The sequence below is a fragment of the Lytechinus variegatus genome, chromosome 9, assembly GCF_018143015.1.
Source record: "Lytechinus variegatus isolate NC3 chromosome 9, Lvar_3.0, whole genome shotgun sequence".
NCBI classification, from domain to species: domain Eukaryota; kingdom Metazoa; phylum Echinodermata; class Echinoidea; order Temnopleuroida; family Toxopneustidae; genus Lytechinus; species Lytechinus variegatus.
The window spans coordinates 23690616-23716192 of record NC_054748.1 but is presented as its reverse complement, the minus strand read 5'-3'; the positions used below and the strand labels follow the sequence as shown (position 1 = coordinate 23716192).

The following is a 25577-nucleotide window of genomic DNA, read 5'->3' as shown; positions in this document are numbered from 1 at the left end:
TCTTCATATAAATAAGTATAGCGAAATTCTCAGCAGTTTCGTTTATTCATTAAATCTTTATACTTCAGAGTAATCAGTGTTGCAGTCCAAATGATAATGTTGTAGTGTTAGATTTGAATGAAATGGCTTGGCCTAGACGTAATTCAAGTTTTTATTTGAACAGGATGCCCTGGGCCTGGCCTGGGGTGGTATTTTGAAAATGTTCTAAGTGTTTACTTCATTCAAATGTGATGTGATTCTTTAGTTATTATATACTGGAACAGCATAGACCAGGTCCTGATTTAGCTATACAGCTGGAGCAATATGTGGTTGGAAATATTTTATTTTAATAAACAGTCGGGTACCTGGTATGCCTGTCTGTGAAACTTTATGATAGAGAGAGGATGAAGTTTTTGGACCAGATACTTTTTTTCCAGTTTGGAATATTCATAGGCCAAGGATATGGGCAGCTTGAAATTTTTAAAATATTGTTTAAGAAGAGTAATTTTATTTATCTGCTCTAAAACTCTCAACTGTAAAAAATTTAATTGAAGATCCAATGGGACCAAGTTCTTAGCAGTTTACACCCAGTCAGAAAGACAAAATTGAGAACCATGCAGATCAACAAGTGTGAGTTACAATCTAATGAGGAACAGGATATCTGAATTGGAAAATTGCAAGGTATGTTTGTTGTTTTAATAATAATACAGGCTTTATCTAAGGTCATCATCCCCCCCAAAAAAAAACAATACCCCCGGTAGTCTAAATAAATATCCCCCCTTTGGAGGATGGGGGGGGGGGCTATGGCCTATTGAGCTGAATCAAGATAAGATATCATGTAGAATTAAAGCTCCATTGAGAGTTAATATTTTTTTTAATTCAGATTTACCAGTATTTCCATTTTCACCAATGCATACTAATTATCCATACCTTCTATGTACTTGTACAAAAAAACCCCATGATATTAACATTTATCTGATAAATATTTTAATTTGCACTCTTTATTATTAAAACATACTGTAAATAGTTATATTGATCTATTAATTTATCTGGATGTAGGACAAAAGTGACTACATGTGCTAAACACATGTAGTCACTTAAGCACTTAAGAGTATTAAATACTGCTTAAATCTTCTTAATAAACTGGACTAGATGAGTTAGAATAATTTACATCAGCAGCTTATTTTGTTCTTTTCTCTATTTGTGTTCGCCATGCAGGTTTCCCACTTCCCAAGCTGTTTAAAGGGGTGATCCGGGCTGAAAATACTCATATTTTAATAAATAATAGTAGAATTCACTGCACTGAGTAAAACGCCGAAAATTTCATCAAAATCGGATAGCAAATAATAAAGTTATTGAAGTTTAGAATTTAGCAATATTTTGTGAAAACAGTCGTCATGAATATTAATTTGGTGGGCTGATGATGTCACATCTCCACTTTCCGTTTTCTTATGTTATTACATGAAATCATATTTTTTTCATTATTTCATACTTGTGTGAATTATATGTCTCCCTTATAATGAAATAAGTTGTAGCAATATATATCTAGTTCACTATATCAGTTGAGATTTGAGAGTAGAGTATTCTTTCTTGAAAATAGTCCTGAAAAGGACTGTAAACCAGAAGGAATTGATGAGTTGAGAACATCTCCTGAAGACGGAGAGTCAACCTGTCCGTCGAGTCTCTCTACTACTCATCTCTACTAGCCGACTCAAGCCAACATCTCCTCATCAGCTCTACTACTCAAGCTGTTCTCAACTCATCAATTCCTTCTGTTTTACAGTCCTTTTCAGGACTACTTTCAAGAAAGAATACTCTACTCTCAAATCTACACTTTCTCGCCTATCACTTTCTTCTCTTCTATCCACTGTTTCTATAACACTCCACATGGTGTACCGTAAACCACATCAGCGATCAAATATCATGTATAAAATATGAAACATTTATGTCTTTATTTTTCCTAATATAGTAAGTGGTGATGACTATGATCTTATGATGTTGCATATCAATTATCAAAACAAAGATATGTGTGGTTGTTATATATAAGAATTGCAAGAGCAATTACATTCATTTATTTAGTCATTTCCTCTTTAAGGATATTTGTAGCATAAAATGTTTAAGAATGTTCCAGTACAGCTTTATCAGACATGAGTAATCTTAAATAATCTTTATTTCTGGAATTTACAATCAATAGATAATGCGGACAAAAGACTGATTGTTAGTGGAAATGAACAATACACAGCAAAAACTGTGGTGTACACAGAGGACCACACCAGTGATTTTACACCGGTGTTAAATTGGTGGTGTTAGTTTTACACCTATAGGTGTTATTACAGCACCTTTGCATGTTACATTTACACTCTTTGGTGTTATGTTCAATCTCCAGGGTGTTATTTTAACACCTCAGGGTGTGGTCCTCTATTAACACCAATTAGTGTCAGTTTTAACACCACAGTTTTTACAGTGTGTAGGATTAGCTACTTTGCTTAAAATTGTGAATTTCACTGAGGTCATTCAAGAATGTTCTAAAATAAGACTGCTCCAGAAAGGAGAATGTTCTTTTTGAGGACAGTACTCGAAGCTTCCAGAATAGGTCAAATTTGTATATATGAGATGGCAGTTTCTTCAAGTATCATCATATTAGATCACATCACATGATATCAGATCTCAGAGTTTCACGCCAGTCTTTATTTCCACCTGAAATATTTATCTTCTGTGGATTTGCACGCCATCAATGAACTGTTTGCAGTTACTTTGAGAGAGGAATTCTCAGTTCTCATCGAGATCATCAACCTGTTTTAATGAACGCTTTTCAAGCCATGGATTGCTGAAATTGACTGTTAATCATCATCAACATCGTCTTCACGGAGATTTCAACTCGTTACATTGACTCTTATTATCCATCGTGCTTCAACATCAGTTTCATCATCGCCATCATTGTGAACATTAATTTACGGAATCTTCGCCAACCAACTTGGATTTTATCTGGATCATAACACTGGATTATAATCAATACTTAAAGAGATGTACATGTAAGATCAATAGTTATTTATATTTTGTCAGTTCATGATTCTTTTATTTCCTGTAATAAAAAAAAGGAAATAAAATATTAAAATATTTCATTGTTATTTGTTGCAGTATAAACAAGGTTGATACATTTTTCATCTAAATTTCGCTGCACCACATCAATGCGCCTATACAATTCAGCGCATGGTGGTTTACCGGATGGTGGTATCTGGAATTCTGCATGAATGCTTTGATAAACTGGTGCAAAGTCATAGCATGAAAATGCCTGTGACATAGACCTTCGCCCCTTGATAATTCATAAGTCAATACCCGTCAGAATATACATGGGTCGATACTGATTTCGGTCTATTGTTAGGTCTAACGATGGACTAGGTCTAGGTCTTGCCTTGGCTTTGCTCGTGTAGTGGCCGCATTCGATCTCATAACAACTGAGAAAGTGCGCTTACTATTGCGTATGGGCGTCGTGCAACTCTGCTGTCTAATTGGCTGGAAGTTGGATTGAGCTTGCTATCCAGTCATAAGGATTCGACATGTAAAATCCTTACGATTTTCCTTGCTACATGTCTCTGACCGGACACGACTCTCAAGCTGACAAGAGCTCTAACGTCACATCTCCCTCACTCATTTGCAAGCCAGTCGTAGACCAGACGGGTCGTAAGGTGTGCGGTGGCCTTTACTAGTATGTCAATTGTTATTGAGTGAACCATCACGATCAGGGAGCTCTATCATTTATCTCCATGGTATTATCAAATATTTCCTCTAGAGGGCGTCTTATGCTGTCAGATAGATGTAGGTAGAGGCATCATGACTGCTTTCCCAGAACTATTCGCTTTTTGCCCATGCCAATAATATGGAATATCAACAGAGTGAGCCTTGCTTGATGCATCCACGTGGTAATGCTGCATCATTTCATAAGCCAAACGACAAACCTGTGATAAAATGAGAATGAAGTGTTAATTCATGTGATTTCTTTATGAATAGGGGTTTGATCAGTTATTTTCATTAACACATGTCCATGTTTAAATACTATCAAATGCCTGGCCTGGGCTATGAATCCATCGCGCATAAATTGGCAACTCCATTATACCCTCGTATTCACACCAGTGCAAACACACATATAAGCACATCCAAACACACGAGCAACCCTATCTTCTAAATCAGTTCTCTTTCCACTTTAAGTTCTTTGTAGATAAAAAAAAATAATATTTAATAAACCTATAATATTTAATGAACCTAATTTCATATAATAAAATACAAAAAAGTGGGGATAAGACGTTATTAATTTGTTCACTAAATTTTATCAAGACATGCCTAGAACTGTTTCACCGGAATAATGCATATCTTTAAAATGCCATAACTATGTTATTCCTTTTCCGAATTCGATCAAATTCATAGTGTTTTTGGTCTGATTTTTCTTTATCTGTTTAAATTTATAGCCCGGAACCCCCCTTAAGAAAAGATAGCATCTTGAATTTAATATTTCGATTACTTGATCAGATGCGTCAAAGCGCTAGCTTTATTCCCTTCATGTGACAGCCCTTGGTTAATAGTTGTACAATCAACCCTGTACGCTGTAAAACAACCCTGTTTAAAGCGTTCAGCATGCTCTCTAAGGCATGGTCACACCGCCCGAGCGTTGTGGAGCGGTCGTGGAGCGGAGAGAAAAAAAATCAGAGAGAGGGGTCGAATTTCGCTCACAAAATTGGGGAAAAATCGAAAGAAAAAAAAAACAATCGAAATCGAAAATGGTGAACGGTAGCCAGCGGTGACGATTTTTTTTCTCCGCTCCACGACCGCTCCAACAACGCTCGGGTGGTGTGACCAGGCCTTAAACCTTTATCAAGTTGTTTCGTTCTGAATAAGTTATTCAAATAAAATTAAAATAAACGAGTTGTCTAAAAGGTTAAAGCCATCTTTAAAAGAATCCATTCGCGTACCAGTGTTAGCAATTATTTAAAAGTTTTAACCAGCATAAAACCTCTGACCTCTTATTAATAGAGAGTTTTCGCTTTTACTACGGCCATATTCTTTCCGACTTATCGATTCCTTTCAAAAATGCAAATAAAATCACAATGTACAGCTGAGTGGCTTTTGTCGAAAACTGTTTAAAACGTTCTGAATAAGTTATCAAAAATAATAATCAATATTTAAACAAGTTGTCTAAAAAGGTTTAAGCAACCTTTTAAAAATTTCCATTTTCTTACAAGCTTTAACAATCGTTTTAAGGTTCAATATAACCTCTGACCTCTCATTGATAGGGAGTTTCCGCTTTTACTACGGTGAAATTCTGTACAACGCATCGATCCCTTTGAAAATGCAAAAAAAAATCACATTGGACAGCTGAGTGGCTTTTGTCGAAAGTTGGTGGACTTGGACAGCAGATCATCCGAAATTTGGCCGAGGAAGGACATTTGCAAATTTATCGTTTTCCAGAGTCAAGGGATTCCGATGCTGTATCGGTCCACCACCTTCCGTCAAATGCCTCTCAGCTCTCCACTTTGACTTGGCTTGCATTTTCCAAGGAATTGGTGCGTAGTAGAGAGCTTCCTCTTAGGAAATGCGAAAAGTTCGGAAAGATATTCCACTGCACACGGTGGTGACAAAACTAACATTTGGTGTTTTGGGAGGAACAACCCCTTTGATTTTATATCTGAGTGTTTAATTCATGGTAATAGTTAAAAAATATAATTGTGTTATACGAAAGCTTAATATTTTATTATTGTAACACTACTCGGTGCTATGTTCGAACTCCCTTCGTGTATTTTTCTTAACAACTCAGGGTGTTGTCATCTCATAACACCGAAAGGTGCTGTATTTAACACCATAAATTTTCGGTGTATAAACATGGCAATACATAAGTGAACGTACGTTTGAGGAGAAAGTGCAAACAAGAAAGTCAGAAGAAGCAAGGAGGTGGATGTCACTGATGATTCCTTGTAAGGACCCCGCTGACGATCTCAATGATTTCTGGGCTGACCCGGTGATATTCACGTCGTTTAGAAACATGTAATCAGGATATCTGCCAAAACGACGATAACGTGAATAAGAGATCGTGATAATAATGCACCAAATTAACATACTTCGCAGCTTACTTTGTTTACCAGTGAAAATTTTTCAAACGTCTATTAATTGTTTTTACATGTCAGTATAAAGTGGCCCCTTCATACTTTCAACAGCTTCATAGTATACAATGTCATACGGGCAAGGATCATTTCAATATTCAGTGCCTCATGGAATAAACTTTGTAAGTCAATGTTAAAGTGTTACCTTTTCCAAAGATTAATTCAAATTTCCTAATGGTGTATTACCTACTTCCAAATCGTCAAAATTCAATCTCAAATATGCATTGCATAATGATGTATTTTGGCTGTTTCCTTTCTTTCTCTCTCTTCTTTCTTTCTTTCTTTCTTTCTTTCGTTCTTTCTTATTCTTCATTTAAGAGTGCTAAGAGACTTAACTGTAGTTTGCTCTATATGCAAAATTAAGTATTATTAATATTATCATTATTATTGCTGTTAGTATTATTACATTATATTGGTCTCAAATTGGTTCAATAGAAATGTCACCATAAAAAAAAACATTATCAATATTGCTATTTTTATTATCATTATTATTATTACCATTGTCCTTCTTATTATTGTCATCGTTCTTATTATATCATGGTCATTATAATCATACACATTGCAAAATTAACAACCTATCAGCAGTAGTAATAATTATATAACGGTAATAATGTTAAGAATAACGGATATGTTTGCAATGCCTGCTTTTAGCGAAGATGATGATGTTAATGATGATGATGATGTCAACGCCAAGTATGATCATGATGGTGGTGATGATGATAATGATGATGATGATGATTATCTTGATGGTGATGATGATGATAATTGAGGATGGTGATGATGGTAATGATGATGATTATCTTGATGGTGATGATGATGATGATAATTGATGATGGTGATGATGATGATAATGGTGGTGATGATGATTCTTGGGGATGATGCTGATGATGATTGATGGTAATGATGACGGTAATGATGATGATACCATACTTTTTCCTGGCTTCGGCAAGAAGACCAACGTCATCCGTTGCTAGGAAGATTCTCCTCTTGCCTATATATCCTTCCCTCCTTTCATAGTCCTCGTAGAAATCAATAGCATGCACCATGTACTCTTCAATGCCATGGAATTTGGCTTCCCATATAAGTTTATCAGTCCGCCTTACGTGGATACTGTCATAAGATTGTTGTAAAATTAGAAATTGGAGAAAGAAAGAAGTTATTTTCTGACAAGAAACGCATGCAAAACATTAAATGTGTTTACAAAACAATGTGAGGAATAAACCATTTAAAATTGGATTTGATATTGATTCATGATATTGTCGCTAGCCCCCCCCCAAAAAAAAAAAAAAAAAAAAAATAAGACAGTGATACTGTATGCATATACAGCGCCTCCCAGAAAAAAAAACGAAACTGAGATTAAGCGATGATTTATCATAACTTAATCACAAATACAATAGACAAATGACCTACCATAAAAGCTTAGAATCCCTTCTTTCATCTGATATTACTAAGATTATTTCCCATTCACGCATGAGTGAGTAAAAACAATTTGAAGAAAGGATATCAAAACTCATTTGATGGGGTTATCTGAATTTAAAAAAAAAAAACACATTTCATTAAATAAACGTGTTTTCACCGGTTTCCCACAGAAGCTATCGCATGGTTAAGATTTAATGCATTGCTGATCGTCAACAAAACGGAGTGTCAAGTGAGCTTGAACGCTAGCCTGTAGAACCTCTTAAGTTTATGAAATTCTTGAAATTACAGCCTTATTTCAAATAACCAAAACTTGTTATTTCTTGAAAATTTTCTTTAATTGAGGTATCAAATTAAAGAGCAGATATGGAACTTTTTAGAAGTGAGGTTTTCTTTTTGAAACCCAGATACAGCCCGCCAAATTCTCTCTTCGAATTGTTTTTGCTCACTCATGCGAGAATGGGAATGGGGTGGACTTTTCCTTTAATGAATAGAGTAGAATTCACTGAGCAAAATGTAAAAAATCTCATCAAAATCGGATAACAAAGTTATTGAAGTTTAAAATTTAAATTAGGTGGGCTGATGATTTTAAATTTCGCTTTATTTCACAAATAGTTATATGCACGCCCTGGTCGGTATGCAGATGAGGCGACTGAGTTGTACATATCACCGTTTTGTGAAAAATAAGCGAAACTTTAAAATGTAATAAGTTTCTTATTGTACATCTGATTTTGATGGAATTTTCAGCGTTTTGCTTGTTTGATATCACTATTTGTTGAAATCAACATTTTGCTGTGGTAGACTTGCCATTTAAGCTAAATACTTTCAGCCCGGATATTCCCTTTAAAGGCTTAGCTTTTGATCTGTTGATGCATTCATGCAACATTCTACATGATCAGTGAAACAACGAGGCTTGTAACGCCAAAATATAGACAGGTTTCCTCCAGATTCTAATTCAAGGAATTTTGTCCAAATTTAAGGAAATTTTGGAGCTCAAATAAGGAATTCCAGTTTTAAAATGTGGAAGCACTGGTATTAGTAATTGTGTTTTGAAGTTCATCTGATATTCTTACCCAACGATCGGATGCGTAAACCCCAAGCCAGCCATCGCTTTGTCAATGAGATCTTTCGTGTGGTTCTTGGGCCTCATAATGTAAGTCATTATTTCACCAATCCACCAGATGGATGGGTTGCTGTGAAATCTTCTTAGTTCATCTGCGATGTCCGCTGGTATTGCCAAAGGCAGAAAATCTGGCTGTAGATCCTCAGTAAGGTACCCTGCGAGAGGGGGTGCCAGAACTTGAGGGTTTTCAGTGTTATCAGGAGCTGTTAATGAAAAGAAAAATAATAGCCTAAGATAAAGTCATGAATTCACAAAAGTGAGTACACTCCCCCCCCCCTCCCCCTTCCCAGCCATAATCAATATTACAGTCACTATGTGACATCATAATAACGCAGCGCCCTCTTTCACAGCCTATATGAATGCATGCAAGCGCAGTTGTCAGAGATACGCCAGCTGGAGATTGTCACACGCAAGACAATGAATGGCGCCACGATGAGGTCAACTCTTTAGGTCTATTGAACAAATTTATTTTTAAAAGATGTATGTTATCATGGTACTCAACGTCTGTTTATGTTCTTTATGGGCTTAAGTTGAAGTTTACCATGATATTAAGTTAGTTTCAGTAAAAGCAAAAATTAGATATATTAGTGAAAAGTTAAATGAAAATCCGTCAAAGATCCATGGCTTTTTGCATTCTTATCAAAATATCACCGATGCTGTTATCTATTTTTTCCATTTATTAAAAACAACTTATTATTGAGATAAACCTCTCTTTAAAGGGTACTGTTTGACGTCAACAGCACGCGTTTTGATATTTTGTGCGTTACCGCCTTTATACGAAAATTTTGTTTTAACACCAATTTATCAGACCTTCTTTCTCTATAATGCATTTGTAGATGTAATGAATATAAATATGATAAATATAACATGTAAAATTACATAAATGGGGAATAGGGTGAACTTGAGCTGGATGTACTATGAACAGTGCTCACATTCAAATCGAGTTTAAACTGTTAGTTATAGTCTCTTGTCCTGCCATTCTATTTATAAAGAAGTGCTAATTATGTTACGCACACCTTACACACTAAGAATTTCTAACCTAATTGAAACACTCGTACCAACCTTTTAAGGTGTAATCTTGCATCCCTAGTGGGAAAGGAATGCAAAAACGTGCATTTTTATTATTATTCGCACCCAGAAATGTTCGTTTGCACCCTAAAAGATGCAACTTTTCAGCTTTTATAGTGTGCATACTACTTAAAATTATTTGAACCTTTATCCCATGTTCATTGTCATTTAAAGGGCATTTCCAATACATTTACTGTGGTTTTAAATCTGTGTGCCTCGCGGAGCAAAAGCTACCTATCATCAATTTACAATAGCGATTGAGGAGGCCAAAGAATGGGATACCTACTTGTCCATTTTCCTCGTGTCACTCCCGTTGGATCACGACAAGTCTCGCTTAGGGGCTGGAAGAACTTTTCCCATCCTTCTTTGTCATAATCCCAGCCCTTGGATTGTAGGATAAGCGTTCTCCCCGTGCCGTATGCCATTATCATACAATATGAGACATGGTGGGTCTGGCAGCCGAATCCGCATCTCTTGTTGAAGGTGCACACAATTTTCCTGGCCTTAGCACAGTCAGAGGGATTCTATGTAATCATAAACTTTTCCAATTAGTCTAATGCCAATTAGTCGAATCGCCAACTCGTCTACTATCATTTGGTGTACCGTCAGTGGTCAAGAAAATGTCTTGCTGCCGGGTCATATCCTGTACGGAAGGCCCAGAGGACCCCACCTCACTCTGAATGGTTTTTATGTGGATACGCTGAGTGTGCGTGTGTCATGTAAAATAAATTATTTTCATATTTTTGCACAAAAATGGCAAAGAAATGAATAAATACGCATTTCACAATTATTGGTAGGTCCATGATGTAATACAAGCTAATGTGAAAACCACTTTAATTACTATAACTAGAACAATGTACTATTTTGTATAAAGTTTGACAAAAAAAAAGAATGTTACATTAATATTCTTTCCTAGGATTTCCTATCACTTCAGTTTCATTCATAGTAATTATTCGATTCGTATTTGATTTAATAGGCAATGTTTAAAATGAGTAGTTAATTCTTTAGCATACTTTTTTAATATGCATTTATATTTATTATTTTTTTTGCAAGTACTGAGCAATGGAAGCAGTGGATGGGTGGGGTGATTGTTGGATAAATCAACCTAACATGGACAGCACACCAATAATTTTAATGTGCATGCAAGTTAAAATTGCATTCGAAATATGTGATAAACTTGCAAAACTCAATTGTTGTGTGCTCCCATTGGATGTCCCAAAGAAAATTGAAAATCCAGTGCCCAGAACGGTATAGAGACAGTCATGAATGTAAGATTTGATATTCTTATTTTGTCTTCTGCTAGGTTGTTTGTGATCAAGCTGGGAAAATAACAAACATCGTTGCCAGATGGCCTGGCAGCACACATGATTCCCGTATTTTCTCGGAGTGCTCACTGAAGGAGCAGCTAGAGGCAAGACCAGATGGTTCTGAGTGGCTACTTGGAGATAGTGGATAATATGTCTTTAAAGCACTTAGAGGCGTTGTTTTGATGTATTAAGCACTATATAAATGCGGAGCATTATTCTTATTATGTGGATTTCCATTTTTGTCTCGCCCATCAGAGGTGAAGGCGGGACTAAGGGATCCAAATGTTGTCCGTCACAAACATTTTGACACACATCTCCGTAATCGTAAGCCACCTTTCAACTAAACTTGGATGATAGATGTACTTGGGGGACCTGCATGTTATGTTGCAGTCGGAGGTCACATGGTAAGTTCAAAGTTCATTTTCAGGTCATCATTAAAGTTTATGTGCAAGGCTCTTATGAAAAGTGTTATCCCATTCCAGTCATTTCACAATGAAGTTTCAATACAATTTTGTTTTGTGCGTTTGCAAATCACGATATTTCTGGTTATTTTTATGAGTGGGTGAAACAGAATTGCTTTTGCCATGTTTTATTCTAGAAATAGTAAGCATAGTATGAAAAAAAATATTGAAAAGCTGGCCCGATTTGTCCAGGTCAGAAAAGGGCAACACAAATTCTGTTCAGGCCTTAAGTGAGTGCATTCATACAATCTTCCATGTGTTTGGGAGTACATGTTTAAATAGCCAATCAGCGTTCCTATTGTAATGTATCTACTGATTGTTTTCTAAATTTATTATGTATTTCTTTGTTTTGGACTTTGTGTTTTCATTGTTCTTTCATTGAAATTTTTCCGGAACTTCCTTTCGACCATAAACAAGATGAAATTAATTGATTTTAAGCACAAAAAGTAGACATAAAGATAAATATTATAAATTTTGGCTAAAAACACTATTTGCATAGGATTTGAACACAAATTCACGTTTTTGAGTTAATTTTGGGTCTGCATCGTCTGCATACACTCACGAATGCTGCGTAATTTCGGAACCGCACACCTGGTCTCAAAAGTTGTGCGAGACTTCAAAGTAAAAACTCAGCGAGCGACGAGGTCAAAAAAATCGAGCGGCGGATTTATCGCGAAAAATGTCGAGGAGAGGAGGCTGCCTCAGCCCCCAATCTTCTTAGGGTTAAAGCATATGCCCGCGATTAAGAGCCTGTCGAAGGTATCCCACCCTTTTCCGTTGCTTGACTTTTACAATATCTTGCATTTAGGAGCCCTCAATATGGCAAAATGATGCTTCGGTAAGATAACAAAAAATTTTCTTGAAAGAGCAGGTCTTTCTCTATCAGCTACATATAAAGAATTGAGGGCACAGCAAACCTACCCTCTCAGGGGGCTGCTCCAAGTCGCCCAGCCCCTGTTTTTCAAAATACGAAATAAGGGTTGGGTAACTTCAGCCGCCCCCTGAGGGGGCATTGTGCCATCACTTCGTCATATGTAGCAGATAGCGAAAATACTACATTTTGTATCCAAGTGGTTTTAAGACAATGAAAAGTGGATTGCTATTTAGCAGAAACATCCTTTTGCCTCAGTTGGGGCTCGAAATTTGCATATTCCATAAATTTGCACAATACGGAGAAAGGGGAGGGTGTTTTCGGCAACCCACTGACAGGGGTGGCTTCAATGTACCAGCAATTCTTAATATGTAGCAGATGGAAGAAAATCTACGCTTTTATCTCCAAGTGGTTTAAAACAATAAAAATTGCTTCACCTCATAGTACCATAGTACCATTTCCTCAAAATGGCTCCGAGATGGCGAATTTACAAAGAAATTTGCAAAATACGAAAAAGGGTCTAGGTGAAATGGGGCAGCCCCCTGAGAGGATATGATTTGCTGTGCCCTAAATTCTTTATAAGTAGCTGATAGAGAAAGACCTGCTCTTTGTTATCCTAGTAGTTTCAAGAAAATAAAAGTTGTGTTTTTTCCCCTTACCTAAGCATCATTATGCCAAATTGAGGGCTCCAAAATGCAAGATATTTTAATAGTCTATATAGCTACGGGTAAAGGTGGGGTACTTTCGACAGGCTCTTGTGGAACTATGTTTAAAGGTGCCTGAATGTTATTGCTTGTGACATGCAGAGCAATGCCTCCTTTAACTTTTTCAAGAGGTTCCATTAACATCATAGTTGTTTTAAGATGTAGAAAAAGCCTTTTGTCCTCATTCCCATAATATACACTTTTCTATCGCTACGCTCATTACATGTATTCATGTGTGCTAGTCACGCCAATCAACGAGAGGCAAGACCGATTAAAGTCTATTGTACTCTTTTGAAAGGTATGCAAGCGAGTGCATTGTAGTCGGTATCACTAGTGTGACTAGTGACGGGGGTTGCTTTTTGGTGTCATTTTATCGCAACATCGGGGAATAAATTTGGAGGTATTTTTTCCTTTATTTTAGCAAAATAAGACATTGATACTGTCATGATGCATATCAATGTTCTCTTTAATATATCCTCTTTCGTACTGAATGCTGATATTTTGCATTAGTTGTTGGTATTGATGACATAAAAGAAATATATCAATGCACATGCAAATTTATGCCCAAAACCATGGAAATTTTGGCATAAATTCTCATATTTTTCAAAAAATATTAACCGGAGTGTCCAGAATTTTTTTTCTACTATCTAAACCATTGTGAAATGCGTATTTATATTTTCCCATTGTCTGTGCTAAAATATGAACATAATTGATTTTCATGAAAAATCCAAGGTGGCCGACCAAAATGGGGTCGGCCGTGCCTTCCGTACAGGATATGACCCGGCAGCAACACATTTTTTTGACCATTGATATCATGCCAAGATGATGGGACCATCAAACCTTGTGTACCCCATCAGCTGAATCAATTCTCCCAGCTCCCGGTCTACTTTCATTTAGTCTAATAACCAGCTGATCCTACATATTCATTCAGTCCATATACCATTTGGTCTAGTTAAACAAGAGTGTTAATTGTTCAAAACGAATGAAAAGAAAATGGGAATAGACCAACTGTTATTGGACGAAATGGTAATAGACGAACTTGTGATTAGACAAAGTGTTGATTTGACCAAATGGTTGTTAGACGAAACGTTAATGAACCGAATGGCATCAAACTAAATGAAGGTAGACGATGCGGTGAGTGGATGATTTGGCAGTGGACGAATTTGCAATCTAATACGAGGACGGTCACATAATTATGCAATATGGGGGCGTCAGCCTTTACCCTTGCCTTTATAAGTGTTTCGGGGGTATTTTTTCAATTAAAAACACCTGTTTTTGTTATTTCTACACTATAAGATTAGATATTGATTAATAGATGAATTTGTATGGCAAATAAGGAAATCAAAGCCAAAGCATTAACAATTTTCAATGATTCATCCAAATAAAATTCTTTTCAAAGGATATCATAATTATTAATATTTTATTTCAAAAGCTACATCTTTTTTGAAAGCTGGCTTGGAATCATACATTTGAAAATGACGGGGGTGATAAACGTGATGAATGAAAAATCAAAATGATTTAATTGTGCCTGAATGAATTTCTAAAACTATACGCAAGGCATCAATACCCCACCCCTCGCCCTACTTACCTGAAGGGAATAGAGCCTCTTTTGTATCAGAGTTGAAAGCCTCTTCGACCCACTTTCCTTCCAAGACGAGTCGCCTCCCGTTCGACTGTGAAAAAAACGAACATACATACATACATACATACTAGTATACGCATACATACATACCCATTCATAAACACACACATGCAACAAGCATGACAAGTAAGCATTTAACTAAAGAAAAAAAAAAAAAGAAACATGTCATTTTGGATTTGCATTCGGATATATATATTTCTAAAAAATCACTGAAGCAGTGGGTTTTCTGTTCTAGATGACTACATGAACAATATAAAGTACTATTTCAAAATCATTGTTACATGTACATACGCATGCCGAAACGCACAAATTAGCGTCCTGTATCCCTACTTTCAATCTTTGATAAATAATTTGAAAAGCTGATTTATGCAAAGATAATATCTTATATATGCAAACGCAATATTTTATTTTTAAAAATAGTTCGGTTTTCGTTCTGGGCATTCTACAACTATGGTTTTAATGGCATTTATTAATTATACAGCTTTTGAAAATCAGAATATCAGTTTTGGATTTTTTTGGATTTGTCGAAAGCTTTCGACTCGATTAATCATGATATTGTATTACAGAAGTTGCAGTTTTTTTAATTTCCCCCAGTAAAATTTGACAAGCAAAGAAAAAGGTTTTTAGGCTGAAGTTAAGTTCAATTTATCCTGCATAAATCTGACTAGCAAAAAAGAAAAAAAAAGTCCTTACTTGTGTTTGAACGTCATATACCCATTTCAATATTTCTTGTCTCTCGAAGTAGGGGCAAAATTTTGTATTAAGATTAAGATGTTGACTAAGGCTCTCAAAGAAGGCGGGCCGGGCACGGACTGGATGCACCCCCTGGATCTACTGCTGTTACAGGGGCATTGTAGTTTGAGAGGAAAGATGTTTCTTTCAATGATTAAGTATATAACAATTGGAATTTATTTGAGGGAGTTGGTGGGGCTCCGGGAAGTCGTGTTGAAGGAAAGTAAGTCTAAAATAAGATTTTTGTTTAAAATATCATTGAACTAAAATAAATCACCAAACTACTTTTTTGTATTACATTTGCCCTCTCCCTCACTTGTTTTTTTTTATAGAAGTTAAATTTGCCTCATATAGCGTGTTGGACCCCTTTTAATTTTTATTGCTCTTTACAAGAAAAATGTGAATTGGGATTGAATTTTTATTTACCTGATTCTGTCGACTGGTTTCACCGGGTTATAACTCGTTTGCGATGACCAACTGGAATATTCGAGCAAGGCAAAGAACAAAGCAGATGTACTGAACACCATCACATTTATTATCTTACCCATTACTGCGCATACGAGAGATTCACGATCCGTAGAATGCCTCTATACTGAGCAAATTAAACAAGAAAAGAACAGGAAAAAGTGACGACATTACTTTCTCTATAGATGGAACCTTTTGCATGCCTGAAATCTGACCAAACTTCGGGATGCATAATGATAGTTTATGATTTTTTCGTAATAAAAGTCTTGCCTATTTGTTAAACATCTTTAAAAATCCGAAACTGTACATACTGTAGTCTTCTTATTCGTAGTGCACAAAGCGGTGGTTTAATTTTGCCCAAAGTTAAAACGGAAATGGGCAAGCAAAGTGTTTCTTTTGCCCCAAAAATGAGAGGCATATTTTTTTCGAGAAAAAAATTGACAAGCCAACAAAAATAAAAAATTAACCAAAGATATATGACATTTGGTCCCCGAAAAAATTTGACAAGCAAAAAAAAAGGTCTTTACTTTCAAGGGGAGCACATTTTTGTTTTAGCGGCATTTTTACATTACAAATTTAATTTTTAAAAGGGAGCATAGGTTTGCTGCCCCCCCCCCCCCGGATCCGCCAGTGGTTCTCTTCTATACAGTTTGTCTTAATTTCACATTGTATGCGTTTTATGATTTCGTTTGTAATGTTTGTATTTTCGTTGTAGGGCCTCCAAGGACAACAGATGGAGCCAATCTACTAATAACAAACCTATCAATAAATACATAAGAAGACAAATCAATCAATAAATAAATTAAATAATTATTTTTTTTTTAAAGTAAAATAATCACGAACCCTACTACGTTGCAATAAGCATGAACGGGTTTTGAATCTGTAACACAAGGCTTGGCAATGATTGTAGAACAGTTTCTATATGTACATTTAAAGTGATTGGTTAACATTGGTTTGACTTTTAAAAAATCTGAGCTAGAAGGTCACACTTGTCACCTGTGTCTGTGATATGTTACAAAAATGAAGCCCAGAAAAAATTGCGTTCGAAAATATTTATTTAGTGCTTCAAAAATTAAAATATAATGTGCCCGGAAACACCATCTTAATTTCACCCCATATACTTATGTGTACTATTTAGGCGTCTATAAGACGCCTATTTACAAAATCGGGGTTTGCCTTGTAGTTTTAGCTTTTCATTCTCAATAATGGGTTTTTTCAGTGTTTATTGGTTCTAATACATGCACTTGTACACATGTTTCATCTTGGTTTGAGAATTTTTTAAATCGGCTGCTCACAAAGTTAACAATACCTTTAACCATTGTGTTACGGGACAGTAATGACTGCGTCATCGAGATTGCAGAATCGGTCGCACAGAAACATTTATTGCATACTCTTATGAACCTCGAACACTGCGGGATGGAGAATGAATTTTGATACTAAAAACTCTCTTTTTTGAAGGAAGGAAAGGAGAAGAAGTGTTTCAAAAGTGAAAAGCAACAGAGCTGATAATTTGATTATTAAGATGTGTTATAATCATGCAACGAAAAGAAACTAGAATGAAGGAACTAGAAGACGTTCATGGAATAATCACCCTTTCTTTATTTGTTTTGTGTAATTCGAAGATATATAGACCTATATAAATATTTTTTGTTTCCTTTTAATAAATTTTGATTAGAGCCTAAAGTGATTCTGACTGATTGTACAGGCTGTTCCTTAGGCCTTCTTATATGCGCCAAGTAAATGTGATAAAAATATAGGCCTATACTAAAGATAGCCTCTTCGATTTTTTCCTTTTTTCTGTTTCTCCATTTCTATTTTATATTTGTGGGAATAAGTAATAACAAAACTTGAAGTTCAAACCAAGAGAAAAGGAGGAAAGAAGGAAAAGGATGTACTAAAAAGTTGAATAGGGAAATATTAGCAATTGTGAGTGTCACACCCACTGTAAATGACAAAAAATTTATGTCAACGACATTCTCTGTTTCTATTTGTATATTTAAAAAGATATAGGCCTATTATTGATTTTCTTTTTTAATGCTAAAAAATACTGGATAGGGAACTATTGGAAATTGTATCACATGCACTGTTCAGTGCAAGGTAGGAATGTTAACAAGAAAAATAACATTCTCAGATTCTATATTTTTTTCTCTCTCTTTTTTTTGCATTGAAAACGTTTACTTTTTATATCAATAGAAGCTTGCTACTGGTAGTGTATAACATATAGTAGGATTTTGTTATGTAAGAGGTGAAAGTCATTGAGAGGTTTTTTTTTCATGCATAGTTGGTTCTGACACGGTCCTTATATGGCTTTTTTCAAAAAAAAAAACTTGATTAGAATAGAGATCGTGCCGGATCGGGTGGGTGTGGTCTCTTCGTGATCACACATGAGTTGCCACAGGTCATCAACCACATGTAAGTGTGGTGTGATCTTTACTTTCTCCGCACTCTGAGAATTTTGTAAAAAGCAACTGCAAGGGGGTATAGGCATGATAATGAGCAAGCCACTGTCTAATGGTTGTAATTTGATTCAAAGTTTTTAAAGGAAAAAATGTTTCTTGGAGCAATGATGTTTGGGTCTGAAAGAAGGTATTCCATTCTGTTTGTCACTTAATTATGTTGGCCTGTTGTGTATGTACTAAATGTTGAATAGGGCAATATTAGCAATTGTGAGTGTCACATCCACTGTAAATGACAAGAAATGTATGTCAACGACATTCTCTGCTATTGTAAACATTATATTTAAACAGATATAGGCCTATTATTTATGCTAAAAATACTGGATTGGGTACCATTGGAAATTGTGACTATCACAGGCACTTATCAGTGCAAGGTAGAAATGTTAACAACATTCTAAGATTCTATTGTATTTTTACGTGACTTTTAGTTCCCATAACTCTTTATTTTTGTTGTTATATGCAGTGGCGGGCCGTGACCCGGAGGAGGCGGGGCGTGGGGGGCACTGCATTGTTTGTGAACAATGCCGTGCCCCCCCCCCCCCCAGTGCTTTGTCTCCTCGGGGTCACGGTCGGCCACTGATTAGATGTAGATGCATTGAAAACGTTTGCTTTTTATATTAATAGAAGCTTGCTACTGGTAGTGGATAACATAATTTAGGATTTTATTATGTAAGAGGTGAAAGTCATTCCGAGGTTGTTTTCATGCATAGTTGGTTCTGACACGGCCCTATATGGCTTTTTTAAACCACTTGATTTGAATAGAGATCGTGCCAGATCGAGTGGATGTGGTCGCTTCGTGATCACACATGAGTTGTCACAGGTCATCAACCACATGTAAGTGTGGTGTGATCTTTTCTTTCCCCGCACTCTGAGCATATTGTAATAAGGAACTGCAAGGGGGTATAGGCATGATAATGAGCAAGCCACTGTCTAATGGTTGTAATTTGATTCAAAGATTTGAAAGGAAAAAATGTTTCTTGGAGCATTGATGTTTGGGTCTGAAAGAAGGTATTCCATTCTGTTTGTCATTTAATTATGTTGGCCTGTTGTGTATGTACTAAATGTTGAATAGGGCAATATTAGCAATTGTGAGTGTCACATCCACTGTAAATGACAAGAAATGTATGTCAACGACATTCTCTGCTTCTATTGTAAACATTATATTTAAACAGATATAGGCCTATTATTTATGCTAAAAATACTGGATTGGGTACCATTGGAAACTGTGACTATCACAGGCACTTATCAGTCCAAGGTAGGAATGTTAACAACATTCTAAGATTCTATTGTATTTTTACGTGACTTTTTGTTCCCATAGCTCTTTATTTTTTATTGTTATTATATGCAGTGGCGGACTGTGACACGGAGGAGACGAGGCATGGGGGGCATTGCATTTTCTGTGAACAATGCCGTGCCCCCCCCCCCTCCCCAGTGCTTTGTCTTCTCGGGGTCGCGGTCCGCCATTGATTACCGCCACTGATTATATGCATTGAAAACGTTTGCCTTTTATATCAATAGAAGCTTGCTACTGGTAGTGTATAACATATTTTAGGATTTTATTATCTAAGAGGTGAAAGTCATTCCCAGGTTGTTTGCATGCATAGTTGGTTCTGACACGGCCCTTCTATGGCTTTTTTTAAACCACTTGATTAGAATAGAGATCGTGCCAGATCGAGTGGGTGTGGTCTCTTCGTGATCACTCATGAGTTGCCACAGGTCATCAACCACATGTAATACCATGGTCACATTTGTTCTACGGCGGCCGTACGGCGAGTCGAAAACAGTCGTTTTATTATTTTTTTATTCAAACCACCTATATGTAGCTGGTACAAAAAGTGTTAAAGCGGCTGTTTTCGACTCGCCGTACGGCCGCCGTAGAACAAATGTGACCATGGTATAAGTGTGGTGTGATCTTTTCTTTCCCCGCACTCTGAGAATACTTTAATAAGGAACTGATAGGGGTATAGGCATGATAATAAGCAAGCCAATTGGCATAATAATCCAGATTTAGATATTCATTCCGAAGTTGTAGATAAATTATTAGAGAAAAGGAAAATTAGCAGTTTTGCATACTCGATATTTTTCGATCGATGTCTCCCAGATAATTGTATTTCCTTTTGGAAAGAGTCATGCCCTCCTAACGACAAAGTAGACTGGGAGAAAACACATTTGCTGAATTTTAAGAGTACTATTGATAGCCGCCTTCGATCATTTTATTTCAAGGTGTTTCATAAGACAATCGCCCTAAATGCATTTTTATTTAAAATCAAGAGAAAAGATTCCCCAAACTGTTCATTCTGTAAAAGAGACCCTAAAACAATTGTACATATATTTGTGATTGTCCTATGGTTAACATTGTATGGGACGATCTTTTATCGATAATAAACCAAAAACAATATTCGAATATTATTCTTTCCCCCTTTGTAAAGATTTTTGGTATTCAAGGTGATAATTTTTTAACATTCATTTTCCTTGCTTTCAAATACTATGTTCACTTTTGTAAATTTAATAACAAAACCCCAAATATTGTGGAATTCAAAGCTCGTATCAAAGGTATTAAGGATATTGAATCTGTTTTGGCGAAGAAGAATGGTAAATTACCTGCACATTTTAAAAAGTGGAGATTTGATATCTAATTTGATTTATGTATCTGTCTTGACAAGCATGACAAGTATATACCTACATGTATGTAAGTGTTGCTCTTTTTGATCATGTAAATAGCTTGTTAATTTGTTTGATTTGTACTATGATTTAGTTTTTTTTATCAATAAAGATTGAAAGAAAAAAAATAATGAGCAAGCCAATGTACAAAGGTTACAATTTGATTTCAAAGATTTGAAAAGGAAAAAAAAATGTTTCTCGGAGCAATGATATTGCATGGTTCTTAAAGAAGGTATCCCACTCTGGTTGACACTTAATGGCTTTGACCGCTTAAGCTCCATACCCTTGGCATTAAAAGCCAGTGCTGGGATTTTGGTATGGTAAAATTCTAGTTCGATTCTATTTTTTTTTAAGGCAATTAAAAAGTTTCAAGGGATATGTTCTGATAGTGTTTTAACCAGTGTTATTGTAACAATAGTCATATAAGACCGACATAGGAAATAATTTGCCCTGGTTATTAAAATATAGCTCTAGGCATTCGATTTGATTTTGATGGTTTCATAAAAGACAAGAAAGGAAAGGCTTGTTTATTCGAAGGGCATCGTTTCTTAACTGAAGTCAGGTTACAAAAGAGGTCGGCGGACATGCCTTGTGATGTTTTCTCAATGAATATTCTTGACTGATAGTTTTGAATTTGTTTTGTTTTATGAGCGTAGTTTCGGCATTTGATTAAAGCTAGTTGTAAATACAGTTGTAAATATGTAAATAGATGAACGAGAATAGATACAAAAGATAGGTAAAAATAACTTTTCTCTTTATTAAATGCTTTGTTTTAATTCTACAAAGACAGACAGGTGCCTTAGTTAATGAGGTTTTTTTTATTTAGGGGAGAGAAGACTTTAAGAAATGAATGGGAGGGGGGGGGGGGTGGAGCGTGTAAAGCTATCAGTCTCTACATCGGTGCGTTTTTTTGATCTCTCTTGTCGTAAATAATCTTTCGAAACCCTACTCGAAGGGCCCTTTTCGAAACAAGCTTCGTCTCAGCATTTCTGGAATATTTTGAGGTATATAATATCTGTCATTCTTTTTTTTTGTTAATGGATTTGGATCGTTTATCTGTTAATTGCAGTTTTCTTTCTTTGAATGTGAAAGGTTTAAGAGATAAGTTAAAAAGAGAAAGAATTTTTACTTGGTTGAAGGATAAGAAAGCAGACGTAGTTTTCTTGCAAGAAACTTTTAGTACAAGGGAAATCGAAGAAGCGTGGGGTTCTGAGTGGAATGGAAACATATACTATAGTCATGGTACATGTCATAGTCGGGGGGTTAGTGTACTAATCAACTCCAAGTTAGGTATTCAGATTCTGGACACAAAGACTGACGAAAACGGAAGGTTTATAATTATGGAATGTATATTACAAGATATAAAGTTAGCTTTAGTTAATGTGTACTTCCCTGTTCAAGGTCATAACATGGAGCGAAATACAGTCTTACACAATTTAAATACAGTTTTAAAAGAAAAACATGATCGAGGTGTTCCTCTCATTATGGGGGGAGATTTTAATTTAGTACGGAATATTGACTTAGACTACATGGGAAATAATACAAGACAGTTTCAGTCTTCTTTTCAGAAGAACTTTGATAATTTTGTATGTGATTTAAATTTAGTTGATATTTAGAGGGAAATTAATGGCGTTAAGAGACAGTATACTTTTAGACAAATTAACACCTTTATGCAAAGCAGGTTAGATTATTGGTTTATTACAGAAAGTTTTAGAGAATTTGTTTTAACATGTGATATAATACCGTCTATAGCACCAGATCACTCGGCGGTTGTATTTCAACTCTTTAATAAACCCTCTCAGTCAATTCAAACATCTAAAGGCACTTATTGGAAATTTAACAATAGTCTGTGTACAGACGGTGATTTTACTCGACAAATGAAAGACGAAATTATCAATTTGAAAGAAACTTTTAAAAAAGAAATCAAAGATAAGAGAATTTTTTGGGATTTCTTGAAAATGAAAATCGGCAATTTTTCTCGGAAATATTCAAAGGAAAAGGCTAAGAAACGAAGAGAGAAAATCAAAGATTTAGAAAAAGAAATTGATGGTATTCAAACGAGATTAACTACAAATATGAATAAACAATCAATCGATTTATTAGAGAATAAAAAGACAGAATTAAAGGCATGTTATGATTATGTAAGCGAAGGTCTTAAAATCAGATCGAGAGCTTCTTTTTATGAAAGCGGGGAAAGGGATACCAGGTACTTCACTCAGTTAATGGAATCCAACAAAAAGAAAACAAATATACGTAAATTATCAATAGGAGATAGATTAACTTTTGATCAAAAGGAAATAAAAAATGTTTCAAGTATTTCTTATAGCATGTTATATGCAAAGAGAGATGATAAAATCCTTGATGACTTTTTCTCCGATGTAACAAAATTATCAGAAGAATCGATGAAATCATGTGAAGGGAAAATTACGGAAGATGAATGTTTAGCTGCTTAAAAAGGGATGAAGTTAAATAAATCACCGGGTAATGACGGGCTTAGCGTAGAATTTTATTTAGTGTTCTGGCCGCTGATTGGGGATGTTTTAGTTGATGCTTTGAATAATGCTTTTATGAGAGGAGAACTTTCGCCATCACAAAGACAAGCAACTATTACCTTAATTCATAAAGAAGGAAAGGATCCATTACATATTAAAAATTATCGGCCCATCTCACTGTTAAATGTAGACTACAAAATTTTGGCGAAGGTACTATCAATAAGAATAAAGGAGGTGTTGCATGAAATAATCAATGTCGACCAAGTAGGATATTCAAAAGGAAGGAATATTGGGGAAGCTATTAGACTTATAGATGACATGAATTTTCATTCAGTAAAAAATGATATATCGGCATATCTATTGGCCATTGATTTTGAAAAGGCATTTGATTCGGTTTTTACATTGTTTTTTGTTTAAAGTCTTGCAAACGTTTGGTTTTGGACCCTCATTTTGTAAATGGACAAGTACTTTGTATAAAAAAGCTGAAAGTTGTGTTTTCAATGGCAGTATTTCAACAGGTTACTTTGATATAGGGAGAGGGGTAAGACAAGGAGATCCGTTATCCCCCTATCTCTTTATTTTATGTATTGAAATTTTGGCTAACAGAATAAGACTTGATCCAGAAACTCACGGAATTAAGTTTGGAAATACAGAAGTTAAGCAAATTTTATACGCAGATGATATGACAATTTTTATAAAAGACACTCGGTCCATTGAAAAGTTAGATATGCTGTTCGAATGTTTTGCCGAAACGTCAGGTTTGAGGATGAATAAAGATAAAACCTTTATTATGTTACTGGGACACCATGAACAAATAGATCAAATTTTACCTTTTGGTAAAGTGGAGCAGACCTTTTGGTAAAGTGGAGCAGATGGTTAGGATCTTTGGTATATATTTTTCATTAGATAGAGAAAGTCAAGTAAGAATAAATTACAAAGAAATACTTAGTAGAATAAAGAAAATTTTGATGTGGTGGAAGCAAAGGGATTTGACATTAATGGGCAAAATTCAGTTAATTAAAACATTTGAACTATCTAAATTGATATACATTTCTTCTCTTACCATTGTCCCGACATGGGTAATAGAGGATTTTAATACACTGATCTTTGGATTTTTATGGGGTGGTAAAGATAAAATTCAGAGACATTGTTTATTTAGATTATGGTCATGCTGGTCTAAAAATGACAAATTTTCAGTTATTCATTAAGACACAAAGAATTATGTCGATTAAAAGACTTATAATGGGAGAGCCAAAAATGAAATGGAAACAATATTTCAGATACTTAGCACACGATATGGGAGGATTGCTATTTTTTTTTAGTAACCTCACAATGAATTTGATAGGATTTGAACTGCCATAATTTTATACAGAAATGTTAGATGTATGGTTCAATAAAAAATTGTTTTTACTTAAAGAAGAGAAGAATAAAAGAAATGAGATCATTTTCAATAATAGGTTCATCCGTTTGAAAGGACAAACATATTATAATGAAAAGCTGTTAAAGAAAATTTATAAACTCCATCATATTGTAGATAAAGATGGGAAGATTAAGTCTATCTTGACCTTTCAAAAAATGGGTTTGGATCGTTTTGAAATAGAAAATATACTCGAAAGTTTTAATAACATTCCATACTTTTGGAAGGACTCGCTGAAAAAAAGGGGGTCAAAGTTCCATAGATAGTGAGTTAATTTTGGATTTTCAATTAAAAGGCAGGACTTTTGACTTGCAAGACATCACATCAAAAAGAATATATGATATTCTTGTAAGTATGAAATCGGATATACCCCAAGAATTTAAAAAACTTGAGGAAAAATATAATATAACAAAAAAGGATATATCTGATATTTTTCTAAGACCACGAAAATCGACTCTGAACAGCAGAATCAGAGGATTTCAATTTAAGATATAACACAATATACTATACACAAAAAAATATTTATATTTATTTAAAATGACAACAGATGATTTATGTTCATTCTGCAGTAAAGAAGAAGAAACATATGATCATATATTCTTTTCATGTGATAAAATAAAAACTATATGGATAG

At 35.2% G+C, this 25577-nt stretch overlaps 1 protein-coding gene across 2 annotated transcripts in view; it reads right to left on the bottom strand.

Moving 5' to 3' along the window:
• Positions 1 to 3107: 3107 nt before the first annotated feature.
• Positions 3108 to 25577, bottom strand: part of LOC121421472 (alpha-(1,6)-fucosyltransferase-like) — a 36540-nt gene continuing 14070 nt past the window's right edge. For both annotated transcript variants that reach the window (XM_041616173.1, XM_041616174.1), the window contains exons 2-8: positions 15879 to 16044; positions 14667 to 14751; positions 10022 to 10259; positions 8618 to 8870; positions 7059 to 7238; positions 5875 to 6025; positions 3108 to 3935 (exon numbers count right to left, since the gene is read on the bottom strand). In XM_041616173.1, the coding sequence (XP_041472107.1) occupies positions 3786 to 3935; positions 5875 to 6025; positions 7059 to 7238; positions 8618 to 8870; positions 10022 to 10259; positions 14667 to 14751; positions 15879 to 16000 (1179 nt within the window). In that variant the 5' untranslated portion in view covers positions 16001 to 16044 and the 3' untranslated portion in view covers positions 3108 to 3785. The remainder of the gene's footprint in view (positions 3936 to 5874; positions 6026 to 7058; positions 7239 to 8617; positions 8871 to 10021; positions 10260 to 14666; positions 14752 to 15878; positions 16045 to 25577) is intronic.